General features: G+C 48.8%; 6 protein-coding genes across 6 annotated transcripts; 2 read left to right on the forward strand and 4 right to left on the reverse strand.

Moving 5' to 3' along the window:
* Nucleotides 1-1000: 1000 nt before the first annotated feature.
* Nucleotides 1001-5757, reverse strand: M437DRAFT_84918 (uncharacterized protein; the record flags this gene model as incomplete). Its single annotated transcript, XM_041028187.1, has 5 exons — nucleotides 1001-1774; nucleotides 1826-3290; nucleotides 3356-3471; nucleotides 4205-5681; nucleotides 5744-5757. The coding sequence occupies 5 exons, from the start codon at nucleotides 5755-5757 to the stop codon at nucleotides 1001-1003; spliced, it is 3846 nt and encodes a 1281-aa protein (XP_040879617.1).
* Nucleotides 5758-6362: 605 nt separating this feature from the next.
* M437DRAFT_66451 (YccV-like-domain-containing protein) lies at nucleotides 6363-8184 on the reverse strand (the record flags this gene model as incomplete). The annotated part of the gene is made up of 2 exons (XM_041024748.1): nucleotides 6363-6528; nucleotides 6581-8184. The coding sequence occupies 2 exons, from the start codon at nucleotides 8182-8184 to the stop codon at nucleotides 6363-6365; spliced, it is 1770 nt and encodes a 589-aa protein (XP_040879618.1).
* Nucleotides 8185-8885: 701 nt separating this feature from the next.
* M437DRAFT_49717 (uncharacterized protein) lies at nucleotides 8886-9668 on the forward strand (the record flags this gene model as incomplete). Its single annotated transcript, XM_041021884.1, has 1 exon — nucleotides 8886-9668. The coding sequence occupies one exon, from the start codon at nucleotides 8886-8888 to the stop codon at nucleotides 9666-9668; it is 783 nt and encodes a 260-aa protein (XP_040879619.1).
* A 2274-nt stretch (nucleotides 9669-11942) lies between these two features.
* M437DRAFT_84921 (uncharacterized protein) lies at nucleotides 11943-13268 on the forward strand (the record flags this gene model as incomplete). The annotated part of the gene is made up of 1 exon (XM_041028188.1): nucleotides 11943-13268. One exon carries the CDS (start codon nucleotides 11943-11945, stop codon nucleotides 13266-13268), a length of 1326 nt encoding a protein of 441 aa, XP_040879620.1.
* A 991-nt stretch (nucleotides 13269-14259) lies between these two features.
* Nucleotides 14260-14778, reverse strand: M437DRAFT_66454 (uncharacterized protein; the record flags this gene model as incomplete). Its single annotated transcript, XM_041024749.1, has 2 exons — nucleotides 14260-14554; nucleotides 14624-14778. 2 exons carry the CDS (start codon nucleotides 14776-14778, stop codon nucleotides 14260-14262), a joined length of 450 nt encoding a protein of 149 aa, XP_040879621.1.
* Nucleotides 14779-16302: 1524 nt separating this feature from the next.
* On the reverse strand, nucleotides 16303-20546 carry M437DRAFT_84923 (TPR-like protein; the record flags this gene model as incomplete). The annotated part of the gene is made up of 2 exons (XM_041028189.1): nucleotides 16303-20377; nucleotides 20428-20546. The coding sequence occupies 2 exons, from the start codon at nucleotides 20544-20546 to the stop codon at nucleotides 16303-16305; spliced, it is 4194 nt and encodes a 1397-aa protein (XP_040879622.1).
* Between the last annotated feature and the right edge of the window lie 191 nt (nucleotides 20547-20737).

Genomic DNA, 20737 nt, shown 5'->3' on the forward strand with positions numbered 1-20737 from the left:
AGAAGGTAAAAAGTAAAAAAGAAGAAAGGACAACTTGCACATTCTAAATATCTGTCTTCTTGAGTCACCAATTTTTGCAGTCATTCTATGCGTACTAATTACCTCAATCTTGCTGGGCTGAGAGTTAGAGAAGAGTAAGTACCAAGCAACATCGGCGTCGGCGAACACGGCACGTGGACAAGCCATATGGTGCTCGAAACCACCTCTCTTTTGGGTGATAATCTCATCCTCCAATAGATATAATGCAGCTCCTGCATCGAGAGTCAAAAAATGCTAAAGTCTTTTTCACATTCCACCAAATCTCGATACGTTCGTCACATGGTATCAGTTGCACTTGATTCATGTGCTTTTCTCTGAACGCTCACCACAGCACAATCACTGCTTTCCAGACTTACTTTGAAACAAGCCACTTGTAAATGCAGACTCTGGGATGGAAGAGAACATCTTTGCAAGAAGAGATACATGTCACTGGAATGTTAAACATCAAAGCAGCAGTCGTGAAAAAGAAAGCAATATCTCAATTCTGACCAAGTCTATCTGTTCTGTGTGTATGAGCTGGCCATGATCGACGAAAGAGAGTTAAAACAGTGACAAAGGAAACCAGGCCGTCAAGATCATTGCGTCGTTAAAGGAAACCGTTGCTTGTGCTGGGGTTGAAAGAAGTCATAACCATGTTTTGTTTTCTGCCGTGTATTTGTGGCTTAAAGGCATAGAAAATGGACGTTTGACAAAAGCCGTATCGAAGGATGTATCTGATGCTAGGAGAAAGACAGGTGGGGCATTTGGTTGGCCTGTCGAGGTTGCCGTCTTTGGATATCTCTCGTCAAGCTCTCCAGACCTTCGACTTGTGATATGAGGTGAGGGGTAAGAGCTGAGAAGAAGATTGCAAACCCGACTATCATGAGCAGGACAAAGCTCGGGAGTCGCGAGAAGACCGCAAGTCTAGGGTATCAGTGGATGAGCCGTGAGGACCCTCATGTCTTGCCGGTGCCCGTTCACATCAAGACTGTGCAAACTTCAAGAGTCTGTCAACGTCTTTCTGAATATCCTTGAGCCGATCGTTGGTGAGAATAGCTTGTACAGATCTGTGTGTATGATGAAGGTGAGACGGTGTCTGCGAGTCCATGAGGGGATTGTTAGAAGGATAAGGTGGATGTTCTGCCAGACCGATAGCCGTCATGCCGTTTGAAGCTCTGTGGTTCAAGACTTCCTGCCAATTGGGGGTGAACAACGGGCTGGAGCGGCTGGTATTGATGAACTGGGCAATGATCTCGGCTGAAATACTCAGAGATTGCTGGTATAGGTCATTGGTGGTTCGTTCTTCTGTTCTCGCTCTGGTCATCCCACGAGTTGTTCTGCCAGTGTTGGGGTCATGGTGGTTCTGAGACTGTCTGTGTGGCATTGGACTCTGCTCGTTGACAGGTTCCTCGGGTGGAGTTTGGGCAGTGTCTTCGACCTCGTTCGATTCATCTCCTGGCGCATCACCTGGTCTTTCTTCTGCCGCCTCCTCAATTGCATCATCTGACTCATCTGCGTCGTCTGTATCTCTCTCATCACCTGGCTCATCTGCTCCTTCCGAGTCTTCTGCCTCGTCTGGGCCATCTGACTCGTCTTCCTGGTCATTGTTGGCCTTGATTTGTGCAAGCAGTTCTACGAACTCTGGTAATTGGCGCCATTGTTTCGTCCATTTCCTACCGATGGAGGTCGGCGAGCGATGAATACCATACTCGGCTTGTAGAAGTCTTGAAACTTCTCTTCGAGGAAGTCTCGTAATCTGGTATTCGATAAGTACCTGCCTGATTATTGCGAGACACCACCGAGTTACTTCGGAATCCCAGACGTGTGGCGAGACTCTGTGTTGATCAGGCGTGAACTCTTCCTTGATATCATGCTCTTTCTTGACGGACGCAGCGGGTCTCAAGTAGTGATCTTCACTATCGTCTCCTTCGTAATCATATTGGCCTTTGCTGTAGAATGGCTGTTTGCGCTTGCCTTTTCCCTGATGCCCGGCGAAGTGATCCTCGGGAATGGCCGGGCTGAGCTCTGTGACCGGAGCGTCATGCTTTACAGGGTTGCGATCCAGCGAGTCACCCTGGCTAGCTACCGCAGCTTCGTAGGCCAGCTCAAGGTCCACGTTGGTATCGAAATGCTCACGGAGGATAGGTGCAAGAGTGCTGTCAAAGTATGCTCGTGATATGATGCGGCTGTTGACCTCGCCAACTCGAGCGGGATTCCTAGCCAAGGTAGGAAACTGCTTGAGATCATCTCCGATACACTGGCCCAATAGATATGAATGGGCGTCCGCAAACTTGACGAATTGCTGTTCGGCTGTAAACCTGTCGCGGTTTGCCCAAGCTATTAGCCTTTGACCATCATGTTTGTCAGGCCAGATGCTGCGCAGGATATCCTGGTATCCCAGACAATCGCCGATAGAGCGTATTGCAAAATCTGGATTGAAATTGCCGGTTGGATTCCAGACTCCAAAAATTCTCAATGCTCGAGCAGCTTGGATACCTGCGTCAGGACCACCTACCCAAAGTGCGAGGTCCACAAAATGTGCGGCAGACCATCTTTCCTTCTGATCTCCATACCATTTGAGAGAACCAGTGACTGCCCACTCCCGCATGGTGACGAGATCCTGATGGGGCACACTGAAACAATCTTCCAAGCTGTCGGGTAATGTAGCATCTCCAGACAGTGTGTTTTGAAGAAAATCAAGTACAGAGTTCCGATCGGGCTCATAGATGATTGTCTGAACCAGCGAAACCCACATCGCCTTGTGGTCCTGATTCAATTTGTTGGAAGTCATGAATTGTTTTAGGGCTTTGAGATTGCAGATGTCCTCAGTGAGGCCTCCTGCCTTGGCAGGCCAGTCGTTCAGCAATGTACCTACGGCTCTGTCTCTGATGGTCGTAGAAGCTTTCTCTACTGGGGCACGGACCTGGTCATTGACGGATTCGTACTCGATCACTGCTGCAATGCTGGTGCTGGGTGAGCTCTGAGGATTAGGAGGAGAAGAATCGGTGTGTCCATCAACCTTCTCCAGTCTATGGTCGTGTGCAGCAGATGATGGGCTGATTTGGAACTCGGAATCGTCGTTCGCGATAACGTCAGTCAGAGGGTCAGCTTCAGCGCCTGCATCTTCTCCAGAGAGCATATCAAAGTCGTTGAAAGCAGGAGCATCTACAGCTTCAGGCGAGGAAGCATTTCTGAATCGCGCACGCTTAGCAGACAGCGCAAGCTTTTCCGGCGTGAGCGGAGACGACCCAAGGGGACGTTTGGCTGCCATTCTGTCTCATCGATATCAGTATCAGGAAAGCATACTCAATCAGATCAGTCAAAGTGCTCAACTTACTTGACTGCTCTAAGCGCCCAAAACTTGTCGAAGTCGAAAGTTGGAAAGTTTTTCGACGGCGAACGAGCTGTATAAGTCAAGCTGCCATTCATGGAAGAACGTTCGCGATCTTCCTCCTAGCAAACAAATGAATGCCAGAAAGATCGATAGTTCTTTGACCATCCATTCCAGCGAAGCTTCTAGAGCAAATGAGACTTCGCTTTTTGCAGAATAGATGCTAATGATTTGAATGGTAAGGACAAAGACGCTGCCTTCAGCTTAGCAGATTGTCTGAAGAGTGAACTTCTGAAAGCACTAGAGTACTGATAAAATCTCAAAACAGATCCGCAGAAAGATCTTGAAGTTTGCTCCCTGTCATCCACAACAAAAGGGTGAACAACCACAAGATATTTAGAAAATGATGAATTTTTGTGACAGGAGTAGACAAAGCTGAGCATATCCGTGGCCTTTGCTGTTCAGATCTAGAAGTGGGAAATGATGAATGAGAAATGGAAGGAAGGCAAAAGCTCAGTAGTTTGCATTCTTGGAAGGTGTTTCTGTCAGGATGAGTGTGATTGGAAACAGCAAACTTGGTTGATTGCTCAAACGTTCTTTCTCCTTCCGGGACAAGGTTGGGGACGACGAAATTGATCTTTTTCCTTTCTCTCCAAAATACAGAATAGTGGTTGGTTGTGGCGAAGGTTTTATGGAAGAGCTCTGGACCTGGCGCAGTAGCAAAATCAACTGGAAACGTGAGTGAAAAAAGTACCCATACTGCTTCCAAGCAGTCTCTACCACGATCAGCTAATCAATAATGATTGGTCTACAGAATCTTTCGAATTTCACCAAATCATTCTCAGCATCCCCTACCAGCTGTTTCTGGAACTCCCAGAATTGATTTCGAGGATAATCAAATGTCTTGGGTACATCGGGCCAAGGTAACTGGTCCTTCGATCCCGAAACCCATTCCTTCCTCACTTGTCTGAGATTCCAGACTGCCTTCCAGTAGTAGTGCGGCAGTTTCGGTGAAGGATTGTGACTGTTGGAGAAGCTGAGGATTCGATGTGAGGGCACGTTGCATGTCTGCTCATACAGCATATTCATGACTTGCTTGTACAGTTTTAGAGGTTCTCTTGGAGCAGAAAGATTCAGCTTCGCGGCTGTCGCTGCTGCATCGTTGAAAGAGTTGCCCAAAGGCGATGGTCCGCTGATCTTGGTCTCGGTCTCATTATTACGGCCAGAAGCAGACAGTTGACAGTCGGGAGCCTGAGTTTCGGCAGTAGGATGAGCATTTTCAGTAGAACTTGCGGGTGCACGTCGCGTAGGGTTGATGTTGTGCCCTTGTTGTTCGTCCTTGACATGAGAACGATTCGCACCAGAGCGCTTTTGAGGTTGTACGAAAAGCCGCAGACGAATAGTATCCATACTGTTTGTGCCTGAGTGGCCAGATTCACTCTTGACAGCTGCTGCACGATTAGGTCCCACCTCAAAGTTCTCTTCATCATCCTCGTTGTCGTCTGTTTGAAGCAGGTCTTTTTCTCTGCTGTGACCCCGACGAAACGTTCTGCGACCACCCGTCTGGTTCCTCGTGAGGGGTCCAGAACCAGAAGTGCTTGTGTAGGGTTTGAGTAAGTATTCATCGACCGCATAGCCAACAACTGCTTTAGAAGCAGATGCAAGATCTACTTTGAGATCAAAGTGGTTGCGCAGGATAGGCGCCAGAGTCTGACAAAATTGTGCCGGGCTGATCAGATGGGTCCAGTCAATCTTCTGGAGCTTCGGTCTCATCACTGTTGGGAAGTCGGCGAGATCTGGCCCGATGCAGAGACCCAGAAGATGGTTGTGAGCTTCGTCAAAGTTCGTGAATGGGTTTTCGGGACTGAGTCGGTTTGCTCGCTCAAGCAATGGCTTCTGTTCGTACTCGGTGGTAGGCCAGATCTTGCTTAGTATCTGTTTTGGTCCAGTCTTGACTTGCATCGATGGCAATTCGTCATGCTTGTCTCCGATGTGAGGACTCCAGATCCCAAATACGCGAATAGCTTTGGCAGCCTGTATGCCTGCCCTGATGCCACCATACCACATTGCAATTGCCACGAAATGTGCAGGTGTCCATTTGGCTGATGCTTTGCCATGCCCATGGATTTCGAGACATCTTGTTACAGCCCAGGTGTCTTTTGAGACCACAAAAGGAGTCGCCCACAGATCCGGGATGTCTTGGGCATCGACCGTTGGCGCGGCGCTTGTCATGGTTGAAGCTTCGCCATCAAATTCATCGGTTCGCTGACGCTTGCGAGAGCTCTGTAAAGCTGTCCGAGGCTGAACTTTCAACTCTTGCTTGATCGGTCTGCTAAGAAAAAGATCAGTATCTGGATGTAGACCAACACGAGTTGTTGTGACACCTCAGCTCACCTATTGTATGACATGATAGGATATCTCAATCTCAGAGCTGATAACGTTGACAATTGTCAGACTCGTTCCAGAGTTGGTGAAGTACGAGTACAGGATTCGCCATGGCTAATGGTAGCTCCTATGTCAACGACTCAGACAAACAGCATTGTCATCACAGAGCAAACCTGAATTGCAAAGAACATTCTAGCAAAGCCGTCCGATCGAAGCGATGACCGTGAAAGCGATAATCGCATGTTTCTGTATTGAATGAGACTCTGATGGACCACCAAGTCCGATATTGGAATGTACTGGATGAAGAGGGAAAACGACTCGTGGCATACGCGAAGACAACCTTGACAAGTTCGACTGACCTTTGTGCAAGATCGACAACCAGGTACTAACGACGAAATGATGGTTGGTAAGCGCAATGTCCAGAACCTGCGAAGCAAACAGGGGCTATCTGCGAACTCCCAGTCGCTCCTGCCGAAGTAAATGGCCGAGAGGGAAAAGCTGGTCAACTAGGCAATGACGAATGTAAGTAGGTGAATTTGATATAGAAAATGGCCTGGTATCATTGAAATCATTACTTCGTACTCCATGGTATTATTAAGATTGCTTGTTGCCCATCTTTGAGCTCGACTCAGTCGTCGGGATATTCATCCTTGATGTTGCTGATAAAGACCTTGTTCCCTTGGTCCCAGCGCTTGAAATAGCGACCAGCAAGTCTCAACAGGTTTTCGGATGGCTCTTCTTCGAGAACCATGATGTTCTCCTCGGCTACGTAGCGCAGAGATTCGTCCTCGCATCTGCGGTCGTGTCAGTACTGGTTTCACTAACTTAGCTGGTCCAAGAACTTACATTATATGGTAGAAGCTTTGTTCGCGGCCTCGAGGAAGATCTTCTACCCGCATGCTCTGGATCCAGAACTCGCCAGCCTGGCAGCTGGGATCCCATCCAATGATTGCACCTACGTAACCATAACGGACATGTCTGAAAATTTGTCCGACTTTGTACTTGACTAACTGTGTATGCTCGTTACGAGGAGTAAGGGGTTTCGCGTTCGAGTCTGCGCTTCGGATCTGTTGCAGAATCTGCGATAGTCTGGTGCTTGCTTCCACTCCATCGATGAGGGGCAGGACATAGCGCTCAAAAAGTACAGCATCGTCAAGCCAGAGTCCATCCTGAACATAACCCTCGAACCAATTTACTATCTGGCTCAACCAATGTTGATGGCGTCCATATAAATCGCGATTCTTGGGTGCGTCGACCTGGCTCATGGAGATGAGACTCCACAATGCGCAGAACGCAATGTTGGGTGTCTCCCAGCCTGGAGATGGTCTGTGAAATTGCATGGATCCGATGATATTAACACCAGTTCTTAGCACCAAAGCTCGAGTATGAGCTCGCGTCAAGCATGAATATTGACTTTCTGGTGTGTTGTAATGTGGCATTTGACTGAGCATGTCTCGCATTTCTTGCTCTGTAATGATCTCGTCGTGATCGAAAGGATTCATCCAAACAACACCATCGGGAATCTTGTGAGAAGCTCGCGTGTCTTTAATCGATGGGCCATACGGCGATTCAATGACTGCATGAATCTTGCCTGGGAAATTGCAAGGCCAGGCTATGAGACCAAGTCTCATAGCCACACAGCAGAAGATAACAACCGATTGCATAGGAATCGAAGACTTGTCGGTTGGGTGTGTCAGAACATGAGTGATGAATCGGTATCGCATGAGACTGAATGTTTCAGGTGAGCAGCCGACAAGACGGTGTTCTCTTAGGTATTTGGAAATGGCAATCGCCTGGTCAGTGTGGCTCTTATCGCGCCAGTCTGGGACCGAAAACTCGATAGCATGAGCAATGTCGTCCAACTCTTTCTTGAGGATGGACAGCTCGAAATCACTGCCACTGCCCTGGATGAACAGGTCGAAAGCGCCCAAAGCTTCTTCGAGTGGTGGGTAGTCCTGCCACTGCATCTTGTCCCATATTTGAACGGCCTTGAAGCGATGTAGTAGTTCAAGGACGACGCCACTCCAGTATCGGCGGGCGAGAACATCTTCAGCGTCGTCAGGCGTGCTAAGCTGGGCGACCAGCATGTCTTTGGCGTCGTATGCGTAAAGTTCAACAATCTCGTGCATGCGCGCCATTCGATTCTGCTGGACACTCAGGAGATCGTTGAAGATGGCCAGAACCTCTTTATCCTGTGTGACCTTGTTGGCGTATGCACTCTTCCACTCAGTTTGCGAGTGAGGATTGTAATCCGGGATGGGTCTGTCCTCTTGCTCTTCCCAATAATTCCAGCCATCGCGGCACCAACGACGCCATAGTGAGGCGGTATTTGAGATCTTGTATAAGCGTTTCGAGCCTTGTCCAAACTTTGTGGCTGAGGATGCGTTCAGGTGGATGAAGATGTTGTGGATGAGTTCGTCGGGCAGATCAAGTAACGATGTGGTAGCCATGTTGATGAGCCGTGAATGTTAGCTCAGTAGGAGTGAGCGGCGATAGCATCGAGGCAATGGAAAACAGTCTTTGGTGAATTGACGGCGACTCGCCTTCTTGCACAGTCGTGACGCGATAACCGTACACTTTCTGCCCGCAGAACCAAGACCCGATGACGATCGATGCGGAGCACGGTTAATCTTCGGCCACGCACGCGACTCGTGCTATGTGGAGGAGCTCGACGCTGAGGTCAACTTTTGCAGTTGAGAACACGTTATCCACCCGATGCCACTACTGCAGCTACTATCACCAAAGATTATCGTGCATTTTGTTTTCTACCAGGACTCTGACTATGTACTGCAGCGGTTGATTGCGACACCCCTCGCATTTTCGCGTCGCCACAGACATTCTTACTTAAGAGACCAGTATGATAGCACCGATCTTGTCAATTTCCTTCGATTGACCTGAACTGAGACTAAGTTATGTGAGGGCACATCAACCATCATCAACGAATTCGTAACCCACGTTTCTCTTTATATCGATATGCTTTGAACTTCGTATCAAGAACTATTGCCAATTTAAGCACGTACAGCCACAGTCCTAGAAATTGGGCACTTCCATGGTTCGCGTGTACTAGCTTACACCACGTGATGCTCTAGCGTCTTGAATATACAGTCTCAGCAAGTCCGTATCGTGTTGTTTTCCCACCCTTTTCGACACAATGGCAGAAGCACGAAATGCTCAGAAAGATGAAGACGACAAACCTCCTTATCCAACGTTCATGGAGCGGTGGATCGAGAACAGCAGAGCTCCAAGATTTGCGGCAGCCTTCGGACGTTTGATATGGCCAATCCAAGGCGAGTTCCCGTCCACCATTTCAGTAATGGCAGAGCCTCACCAAGACACTGGCACTCTGCAACCGCTCTTCGATTCAGAGACTGGAGAATGGCATAAAATTGCTTCGCAATCAATCACGGACTCAAAAGTCTCATACATCGAAGCATCTGTCGTGAACCTGGACAACTGGGACCGTAGGTGGGAGCGGTTGCATATGGAACATGCTGATCCAGCATACGACGAGTGCAAGTTTGTCACCTATGGCGATCTTGACAATGGCATTCGTCCTTTTGCAGAAGATCCCGAACGAGAGGATGGCACCTGGAGTTGGGATGAGCGCTCAGACACAGAGATCCTTGTCCACTGCTGCGACGAGGACCGCCCACTGGATAAACAATACCTCACGCTCAAAGTCCGCCCTTCGCTTGGAAACGATTTTGTTACGGTCAAGGACTACGTCGGTGCGGTACATTCCTGGCTTATGAGCATGCAGGATGATATCCTTGCAGCAATGCAGATAGTTGAAGTTTTGTTGGAAGAGCCTGAATACTCGCCAACCGCCAAGTGGATGCTGAGCAATTCTGAGTATGACGCCCCAAGGCATCGAATCATACATCCCAAAGAATGGGAATCCAGAAACCGGCCACCGAGTCAGATTAAATGGTAAATCTCGCAGTCGATCCTGCTTTTGTAAGCGATTCCATTTGCTAACGTTCTTCCTCGCAACCAGGAGTTCTGTGATGCTTGACGGGACTATGGTAAAAGCCAGGGTCAGTTCTGTAATGCTTGACGGGACTATCGTATAAGGTTGATCATGAAATAAGTAGATTTCGCAAGGGACAGCATGGTTTAGCCAGACGAATCAAACCCTCCTGGACTTGGTAAGACGAACACAGCTCCCGAGATTGTTGCAAACAAAAGATTTCGCATTATCTGGGCCATTTTCTGTGAGATCAAGCCTTGGCCGTAGCAGAGGCACTAGGAAATCCATAGGTAATGATCGTGATTGCGTGGTTTCTATATCCGTAGCCAAAGTTCACTTTCTTGCATAAGCAAGCGGGTATCGGACTTGAGCATCCCAGCGCCAAACACTTTTTGTGTCTTCGAGGTTTCCAGGACGCATTCTTGGGGCTGCCGCTATTGCTGCCGCAAAGGGGGCGAATGCCTCGTTAAATTCGGCCTCGTAGGTGATTGTCATGGTTTTTGTTGTGCGTGAAATGTCTTTTGGAATTGAGTGTGATTTCTGTTTAGCGAAACCGAGATGCTCGCCTCCTTTATATGTGAGAATGGGGTCTCCATACGAGTGTCTTCTTCTGTTAACCATTGGGCGAAATGTGGGTCCTGAATAGACATATTGCGGCGTTGATTAAGGGTAGATCGACGCATTCTTCGCTGAAGAGCAATCATCTGATATGTCTTGGTCCGAGTCGGATCAGATTCTCCATTGCGTTGTGTCTGCCCTTGCTCCCTTTTTGTTTTCGCTAATGATCAGAGAATCACTATATTTGCAAAGTAGTTTCGCTGTGGCGTACCTTCTTTCATACTCCACAAGTATTCCGTCAATGCTCGACCAGAGACAACATCTGCATAAACATGAAGACTTTGTCAGGGTCCTGGTCTTTGACTAAGATCGTACTTGTCTATGTTTACGTTAACTATAACCCATTTTCTACTATTTTCACGTGGTCTTCTTGTGTCGCGATGCATTAATTCCGGAACAAGTATTTTATCAGTCTTGTGGGCAGAAACTGATCGATATCCCAATTATGCTATATCGATGCCTTCGCCAGGGCCTTCGTCGTGGTGCGAACATAAGATTAGACTAGTCGGGAAGAAACCTATCAGTGTTATAGGAGGAGTTGTCGAGATGTGTTGGTCTGTTGGTGTCGGAGAAGCCGTTGCAGACAGCGTCTTAGTATTCCCATTCTCATCGTCATAATGACTTGTACAGCCGCTCTGATAACAGGCATCGCATTCTGTGGGAACGGACTGGAACACACCCGTCTTATCGCGCTTCTACTCCTTCCAAAATTGTGTCTTTCGCTGGCATGAAAATATTCTATCATCAGCTTGGACGACTCCACTGACTAACTGCTGAGCTCAAGCTGGATCACCGTATGCATATAAAAGGTTATCGAAATCGTGTTTACCATGGGTCGGCAGCTTGATCGACCAATTCCTGAGCTTCTTATAACAAACCATTGCCATTTTCAGCACGTACGGCCACAGTCAGCTGAAAACTGGGCATCCCGTCCGCTCTGCCATACATAAGCAGTTGAACGGCAGATTAGTACTACGGTGGGTGACCACGTGGGAATCCCTGCTGCTATACGTTTTGCAAGCTGTCTACCTTTTTTTCCGACTTGCGGTCGTGTGATATATGTAGCATCGGTGTCCTCCGCCGAATCGTGTTACGCGGCAAAATTGAACAGGGTCTTCAAACATGGAGTGGAGTCTTGGCTCGCAGGATCATGGAGAAGCCAGCCGATGGGAGCCGCAGCAATTCAAATGTGAAACCTTACACGAATCCGAGGACTTGATAGGACAGTGCCTATACACCAGCCAAAGTTTATTATCGCCACTTGCCGTATTGCTCATAAGGCTGCTTCCCCCTCTCAAGCGCAGAGCTGTTATGAGGAATGTTTGAAAAGTGACATTTTTCTCTGCTTCTCCTTGACTTTTCGCTGGTCACTGATCTTAGCCGTGCCGCAGGGGTGATAGGAGTGCAGGTACTCGGTCCTTGATTCCGTATCTTCTGCCGCGCTGAAGAAGAAACTGTCGTTGTTTAGCGTCGCATCTGGAATCAACGAATTCTAGGCCCAACGAACTAGGGCAATCCTCCTTTATATGTGTACAAGTGACCGCTGTCGGAATACATGAAGGACGATCGCTTTTTCACACTACGGTCTTGAAGTTCGCTTTCCCTGTACAACCGCCCCGGATGGACATCCTTGGTTACGATCAAGGTCTTCCTGATCTCGATCTTCCGAAGAACAACGACAAGGATGCCCTTGGTCAACATAACAACATCCCGATAGACTCGCCGCAACAATGTTCGAGCGACTTTTACTACTCTGCGCCTGTCCCGGTCAAGATGCCGCAATACTTGACGCCTATTCCCAGTGTCTTGCTCGAGAACCCGATGAATTTGCTTTACTGCCATTACTTCATCAATTACACCGCCAACGTTCTGGTAACTCATCAATGTCCATCAAATCCCTTTTCGACGATTTTACCACAACTTGCTATGGAGGATGATAATTTGTTGCGGCTTTTGCTGGCTTACGCAGCTTGTCACAGAGCTCGACTTTTGCGACATGCCGAGCCAAAGAACCGTATCGCTACTTGGGTCACCCCTGTGTTTCCTTCTTTGCGACAAGCATTATCAGGAAATGAACCCATCACCGATTCAGCATTCGGATCTTGTGTCATGCTGGCCTCTCTCACTCAATCATATCCTCTAGCATTTGACTTGCCGATTTCGTGGCAAGAGCATCTGAGCTTGGCGCGACGATTGTACACTCTCAGACTTGGCCAGGAAGGCCTTCAACGAACCAACGCAACCATCTTTTTCGGCAGATGGTTTGCGTATCTGGATACTTTTGGAAGTGCAAGTAGTGATACCTACCAAGGCGCCTACTACGAATGGTCACGCGAGCTCAAAATGGCCGAGCAAATCCCTGAACTCCAATGCTTGGCTGGCTTCACCAATAAGTCCCTCTGTCTATTATCGAGAACTGCAGAATTGGCAAAACGCTGTGATTACGAGCGTCGCTTACATGGACAACCTGCAGTGCAGACAATCACAATGTCGCAGCAATTAAGGATGAATCTGGAACTGTATACCTTGGAAATCAAGCATACGCGTTATGATTGCGCCTGCTCGCAATCGTCCACATCATCGACGGAAGTTTATCGCGCAGTGAATGCTGCAATAAGTCATGCAGCATTGATCTACCTGCATCGCCGCGTGTACATGCTTCCGTCTGATTCCCGCCTCGTGCAATTCTCAGTCAACGCAATTTTGGATGCCTTCACTGAACTCAAAGGATACAATGCATTCGACACTCCAGATATCATTCTACCACTCTTCCTTGCAGGTTGTGAAGCAAGAGACCCTGGAAAAGCAATTGATGTGTTGCAACGACTACAGAGTATTGAGAATGCTGGCATGGGACAAGTCGTTCGTGTCAAGGCTTTGTTGCAGGAATGCTGGGATACCAAGAGAGACTGGACTGAACTCAAGCACAATGTGCTTCTTGGCTGAAAAGGTCAACTGGACATTGATCAAAATCTATATGGTTGACAAAATCGCACGAACCAAACTCTGGTCGAGGTCTGGCACACAAGAGCACGCCTGCACTGCCTAGACCAGGCCACGCATGTGCAACGTCATGGCACTGACAAGAGCACTATTTGAGTTAGTATCGCTTACTCGCTGGACTGCCTGCAAGCCGTTGCCGATACTAGATTCTCAACCCGCGCGACGTGTCAAAAGCGATGACCAATCTTGGCCGCATATACATGCGCAACCAGCGTCCACTGCACGGGTTGCATTTACAAGGTTTCGTTGAGAAACGACAGCACCCATGAGATGAGTGTGGAATGGAACACTCGGGCAAACGAGTTTGTAACACATGACCGGCAATCTTCTGAATTGCCATCGGCATGATGAGGAAGAGGGAAAGAGTAACATGACCATCTTGAGCGGTCGTATCCACAAGCACGATATGAGATCGGATCAGTGGAAAACAACTACATAGGATACACGTACACACGAAGCAATGAAAGGGGGTCAACTAGACTAGAATTAACAGATAGAAACACCTCAATTGCACTCAGAGCAACTTCAAACAACCTCAAATCACCGAAGCATTTTCACGGTCCACCTTCCAGTGGTCGTTCGTTGCTGTCGCAAGACCGCTAGGCCAACCACCGCTTGTGTAGTTAGTGGGTGAAAGAGAGGTAGTGATGAAGGGTGTGTGACAAAAAATCAGTCATCTAGCCTCCAGATTTACCAAGGAAGCCTCACGGTCAACAAGAAATATAGATCAATATCTGAAAAAAAATCGACGAATGTATCTTGTATTAGTTGCTATTCAGGAAATTATATAGTAGTTTACAGGGCTAGAGAAGAGAAAAAAAAAGGCAGATTAGCTTCCTCAGGGGTATGTTATATCTCCATCAGACCTTGCGACCAACCCAGCAAGCCAGTGAAATGTATTTCGATGCATCCGCAGCTAACACTGCATGACTGCTTACAAAAGCATAGCGGCACCAGCAGCAGCACCGAGGAAACCCATACCAGCACCGACGTGAGCAGCAGCACCAGTGTAATAGATAGGCTTGGGGGTGGTAGCAGTGCCGTTCGGCTTGCCACCAGCAGGTGAGGTAACAACACCGCCGGCGGGCGTGGTCTTGGCAGGAACCTCAGAAGAGATGGTGCAGGGGCAGGCAGCGGTAATGGTGGTTTCCTTGGAAATGGTGTATTCACTGCTGCCGATGGTGGTGACATAGTCGCCGGCGGTTGGGGCAGGGCATACGGTGGTCAATCTGGGGGGATGTATTAGGATGCATGTTTTTATCTAAGCGATGAGATAGATAGGGGTTATATCCACTTACTCGGTGACGACTTCGGTGGTCCAGACCATGCTGGAGTTTCCAGCGGGAGCAGTCCAGTTCTGAGCAGGAACGCCGCCGCCAACAGCGGGAGCAGTCCAGTTCTGAGCAGCGACGGCGCCAACAAAGGCAAGAGTTGCAACACCAGTGAACTTCATGTTTGCGGGTAGTGTTCTTCTACAACGAAAGTTGTCGGATATCAGGCAGAAAAAGTGTAGTGTAGGGTAGTGCTTTGTATAGTGAATGTGAAAGTTGGATTGAGTTGACAGATGGAATGATTGTGGTTGTGTGATGGAAGGAAGGGATCTGGTCTTGGTAACCACCATCTTTTATACCATCAGGCGATGCATGGATGGTCTTGCCTTACCTTGCCAATACCAATGACGCGAGAGGTTCCTTCTAACGGTGGTTCCGCTTGAGCTTGCTCTAGTTAGGAATCAGAGAATCCTTACGAGCAAAGTTCGTATACATAACGGCTTTCTCATCTCTTGAATCTGCGTGCTTTCCTATTGGGGCAAAGACTAAGACCATCGATGGCAAGCATACCTTGGCCCACCTTGGCCGAAGAGGTTTTTGTTTTGGCAACGTTGTAAAATCGTGCCGTCTGCAGTTTCGAGGCACATGGGGTTCATGTAGAAACGTCCTCGGCATTGTAACTCACAGATCCCGAGCCTCGCATCCCAAGAACCAGGAACATCGTTGAAGAGGTACAGAGGTACAGAGCTACAAGATGCGCCACTTGCTGACAACTCACAGATGGAATAACTTTGCCAGCCGTCAGTTGTCGTTCATCATGTACTCAACCAATGAAAGCGTCAACAGGCAAGGTCAATTCGTCGAGTCAACACCACCACGTAGCTGAGGTTACATCGATCACACGTTGACATTGATACTAGTTGTGGAGGCAGGTTCATACGTTAGTCGCTTGATTGTTGAGTTTTCGGACTTGCTCAAGACGATACTTGAAGGAAACGGCGAACCGGGTTCCCTCGCAAGGATCCGAGGGCTAGAGGAAAATAGGCTGGTCCGTCGAAAACGGCTCGATCTTGGCCTCTTAGCCGGTACATTCGAGATAAAGAGATTTCGCATTGCAGCAGTGGTTCAAATGATCATTGTCTTTGTTGTTATTGTGAGATCAAGGAGAGAGAGAAGGAGCAAAAGCGTTATGCACTGCAGTTGAGCTGGGTGTGCCGAACAGCCTGCTTGGCGATTGCAGATAGAGCGTGTGGGGAGGACGTTCACACCGGAACTGCTTCCTGGCTAACCACCTACGACTACAGAGTCCAGCAAATTTGCACTTTAACCCATTGAGGCAAATGCAACCCTCAGTCCCCTGCACACAACTCGAGACAAGAAATGCGACTCTATCTCCAGATTAAAAACTTGAAACAATAGAAACTACTAGCACCGTTCTCAAAAACAGCGCCAGTCATCATATCCCAGCAAGAGGAAAGGCTGGACAGGTTGAGTTACAAGGTTATCTGAGACACAAAATTCGCAAGCTCATGCTTCAAAGAGTAATTACATGATCGACGCTGCGTTGATCAAAAAACTTCTCATAAAGAGGTTGTTTATATCGAATTCGATTTTCTTCTTGGCTTGCTTACTTGTTTAGTGTCTGCATGGCACGACTCATGAATCCACTCACACCTTGATGGTCTCACTCCAATCTCAGACCTGGTTCAGGCAAACGTCACTGCCTCTGCAAACGTCTCCCAGCCACTTCTCTCCCAAGGTGCTAGCACGATCGCTCGTTGTGCATCACGAACCACCCCGGTACCTGCAAACGCCTTTGCCAATTCCTGTGCTCCGAGATCTCCGTAAGGTGGCACAGCTCTCTGCGACGTCAACAGAGCCATTTGAGCCGGATATGACTCTTCCGTGGATTCCGCCAACTGTGTCCATCCATGGCTTTGATGCGGGGCAAGCATGATGGCGCGCTGTGTCTCGACCAGCGCATCCATGTCTGATGCGTCAGAGGAAAGCCCTGCGATAGCACCGAGAACTTGTTCGACATGCTCGCGGTCGTAGATCGAGATGCTGTCGTTTGTGCGTAACGATGCAAGGTCATCGCGCACAGCATCAAGGGCATCTGTGTCGTTGTCCAATGCTGCGATGGCACCGAGAAGTACGATCGATGGAACATGCGACTCGTGCTTCTCAATACAGTCAAACAATTGATCGCGAGCGACCGACTTTTCTTCCTCGCCACCCTTGGCCCATAGGACTTGAACGAGCAAGCATACAACATCGGGATCAGTATTGCTCTCTTCAAGTGCTGATCGGAACGCGGCAATGGCGTCATCCATGTTCTGCAGATAGAAGGCGGCAAGACCTGCAGTCAAATGAGCAGATAAGCGGACCTTGCGTCTACTGTCTGGCTCCAAGCCACTTGCATCAGCTTCAGTCGAGAGATCCAGAGCAGTACCTGCATTTTCTGCCGCGGACTCAAAGTCTTTGGAAGCAAGTTGGTTTCTGGCGAGATCTGCCTTTGCCAGAGCAAACCGTCCGAGAGAGGTAAGCGACACCGTGGCTTCATAATCGGATTCGGCCGATGTACAAAGATTTGTGAGCATCTCGATAGCAGATGTATGATCACCCACGCGTTCAGAGAACAAGGAGGCAAGGTGATTGAATGCCTGGTCTGACGGTACCTGTCGGTGCAGTTGCTCCAGAGCAAACAACGGCTGGATCAACGCAGTGATCTCGTTCGAAGCTGATGGAGTTGTGAGTAGGTTGTCGAAGACCGACACAGCATATTGACGCTTTGAGATCAGTGAAGCAGAATCTGAAATCTCAAATGCGTGAGTGAAGTGTGACAGCGCTTCCTTCTTGTCGCCCATCATAAGCGCAATCAAGCCTTCGCCAAGCCATGCATGTGCATAGTCAGGATCTGTTGACTGAGCACGGCCAAAGGCTTGGTGAGCGAGCTCATAATCGTTGTTGATGAGATAGAGGACTCCGAGGTTGCACCACGTCTTCGCACTACGCTCGTTCAAGTGCAATGATCTAACAAACGAGTGCTGCGATACCTTAGGGTTCAGTCTGGTTGTAATGACACCAAGCGAGTTCCAGAATTCTGAGTTTCCTGCTTCGAGCTCAATGGCACGCTTGAAGCATCTGACAGCTGCACGAAGGAACTTCTTGCCAGCCTTGGCATCGCTGCAGCTGAATGCCTTGTGCTCGGCCCAACCAAGATTGTACCAAGCTACAGCTTGAGCGTGTACATCGTTTGCACAGCTGAAGATGGCGCGCTTGTACGCAAGTAGAGACAGGGCAAGGTACTCTGGACAGACAACAGCTTTGTCGCCTTCTGTGGAGCCCTCGAGGACCTTTGAATCGACTCCGTCAATTTCTGACAAGATACCAAATTCCTTGACTTCGAAGTCCTTCTGTAGCATTTGCTTGGTCAAATCGCTAGGGAACATGTCGAGTCTATCCTGGACCCAGTAGAAGGTTGAGCAAGCATCACCAACTGCCTTCCACAGGTTGAAAGCCTGAGGTCTTAGCTCAGCAATTTTTTGAGCAAGCTCAATTGCTTGAACTGCACTGTGAGCAGCTTGACCATAGAAGCCAGTCTCTACACACCTCCATGCTTTCTCGTTGTATGTCTGCAAGAGTGCAATCAGGACACCAAACTCTTCAGCTCTACCAGTGAGAACTTCTTGAAGGCCAGCGATAGCCTCATCATGTTCGCCGAGCTCTCTGTTGACATTGGCAAGCATGTATCGCGTGAACCAGCTTTGACCAGTGACATTCATAGAAATGCCATCATGCGGCTCTTCAGCATAGATGAATGTCCGGCTTGCCGAGTTGTAACGGCCAGAGTTGTGGTAACTTTCTCCCAGGCCGACGTAAGAATGGTAGTCATTGGGACTGATTCTGAGTGCTGACAAGAACGAGACTATCGCCTTGGAGTACTCTTGCTTTGTCATCTGCACGACACCCAGTGCTGAGAAGGGCCAACTGATACCCTTCTTCTTCGAGCCAGGTGGAGGTCTGACCTTGCCTGAGTCAACGACTCTTTGTGCGACAATCTCAACGATGTCCCACTCGCCTTGGTCAGCGAATGATCTTGCCAGTCTCTCAGCAGCCTCAACTTCCGAACCTGATAATTCAAAGGCTTTCTGAAAACATTGGCGTGCTCTCTTCTTGTCTTTGGCATAGTCGGCGTAGTAGTAACCAAGAGAAGTGTATGCGGGTGCAAGATTGACGTTGGTCTTGATCGCAGACAGGAATCTGGCGTAAGCCCCATTGCGGTCTTTCCTGGCAGCCTTAGATGTGTCAAGGTTCCATATACAGATACCAGTTCTGTACAAAGTCTGTGCTCTGAGCTCTCGTGCTTTGGGGTCATCCAGCTTCAAATTGGGCAAACACTTCTCCATAGTCTCCAAAGCAGGGCCGTAGTTTCCGCGCAGGGCATCGCACCATGCTGACTCGATTTCGATGCGAATGTTGCTGGGATCTTGTTCCAGTGCTTGTGACAAAAACTTGACTGCCTCATCGAACTCTTCTTGCTCCTCGAGGATTAGACCTAAGCCAATGAGCGTTGCAGTATGCTTAGGCTTTCTTGCGAGAATGTCATTGAACAATTCTCTGGCCTCAGGGTGGTTTTTGGGCGATTGGTGGTATACTAATGCGGTGGCGAGCGTGCTGTTGAAGGCATCCTTGTTGTCCTGCAAAACGAGACCAGACTTCCTAACCTCTGACTCGAGCATTTTGAGACCATTCCTGGCGACTTCCACCGCGCTCTCGTACTCCTCTAGGTGAAGGTAGTACTCTGCAACCAGACGATGTGCCAGAACAGATTTGCTGCCATCTTCAAGACCTTCGCTCATCAAGAGGATTCTATCCTCCTGGTTGAGTGGTGCCTCTACGTCCTCATCCTTCTGTTCCGGGTCCTTTGGTGGCGCGGGGAATGGTGATATTTCACAATCGAGGTAAGCCTTGAGCACTTTGCCCAAACTGGTTTCAGGGAAGAATTCGAGGTACTCTCGCAGAACACCGACATCCAAATCGGAGACATTTGCAACATCTTTCCAGTCCAGTTCGACACTCCAGGCCAGAAGGAAAGGGTGTTTGATGATGACCATGCCATGCACAATGCCCATGACCTGCTCGCGCTTTGCAGCCTTGGCATCACCAGTCAGGACAATCAATGTGTCATAAGCTCTCTGCAGAAGCTTCTGTTCATACTCGCGGCGAACCTCGTCATCGTTGGTCCAGTCAATCAGCTTTTGGTACAGCTCCTCGAGGTTGCTCTTTGTAAAGACTTCCCGGCGAACATCAGTAGTCACCTGGTTGATGCGAGCTCCCAATCTAGTTCTCCGCTCGCCGATTTCCTTGTTAATACGCTGTTTCTCCTCTTCCTCTGTGATTTCGATGAGACGAGTATATGTATGCGAAGGACTCGGCAGACGTCCCTCCAGAAAATCGTAGATGGGACTTCCTGGTAATTGAGCTTCCAGAGCGCGTTTGTACTGAGCGTTTGTTCCGTGTTCCCTGGTGAAGTCGACAAGCTTGTTGATGGTGGTTTGACATTTGTGAGCATCCTCCGCCGCAGCTTGGATTTCGGCAACCTTGAGAGCAGCCTCACGGTATTGATCGAGCTTGAGACCGCCTTGACTTTCATACAAATTGCAAAGACCTAGCCATGCTTGTGCATCGTCCGGTTTGATCTCCGCGGCTGAATTGTATGTTTTCGCCGCATCGTCTAACTTGTTCTGTTTTTGAAATGCGCGACCCAAGAAAAGCTTGCTGTGAATGCTGTCAGTGTCATTTGTTTGCGCATCAGAGAGACAACATACGCAAAGTAATTTTGAGAATCTGATGCAAGCACGATTTGACATTGAGTGACAGCATCATCGTAGTTCTCAGCATCCAAGGCGACTTTTGCGGCCTTCAGCGCGGCCTTGTTACCAGACATGGTCGGCTGCGCAACAAGCTGGGGGGACTTTACTTTTGCACTTGAATGCGATAAACCGGACAGACAAACGAGTGAGAGTGAATTGGCATGTGACAGACAAATTGTTGTCTTTGATGATTTCCACGAGCGCAGCGAATTGATGACGTTTTTGGAGCGAAAGCTCGGACCTCAGCGATCTGGAATCCACTTGT

Source organism: Aureobasidium melanogenum (genome assembly GCF_000721775.1).
Source record: "Aureobasidium melanogenum CBS 110374 unplaced genomic scaffold scaffold_11, whole genome shotgun sequence".
NCBI lineage: Eukaryota > Fungi > Ascomycota > Dothideomycetes > Dothideales > Saccotheciaceae > Aureobasidium > Aureobasidium melanogenum.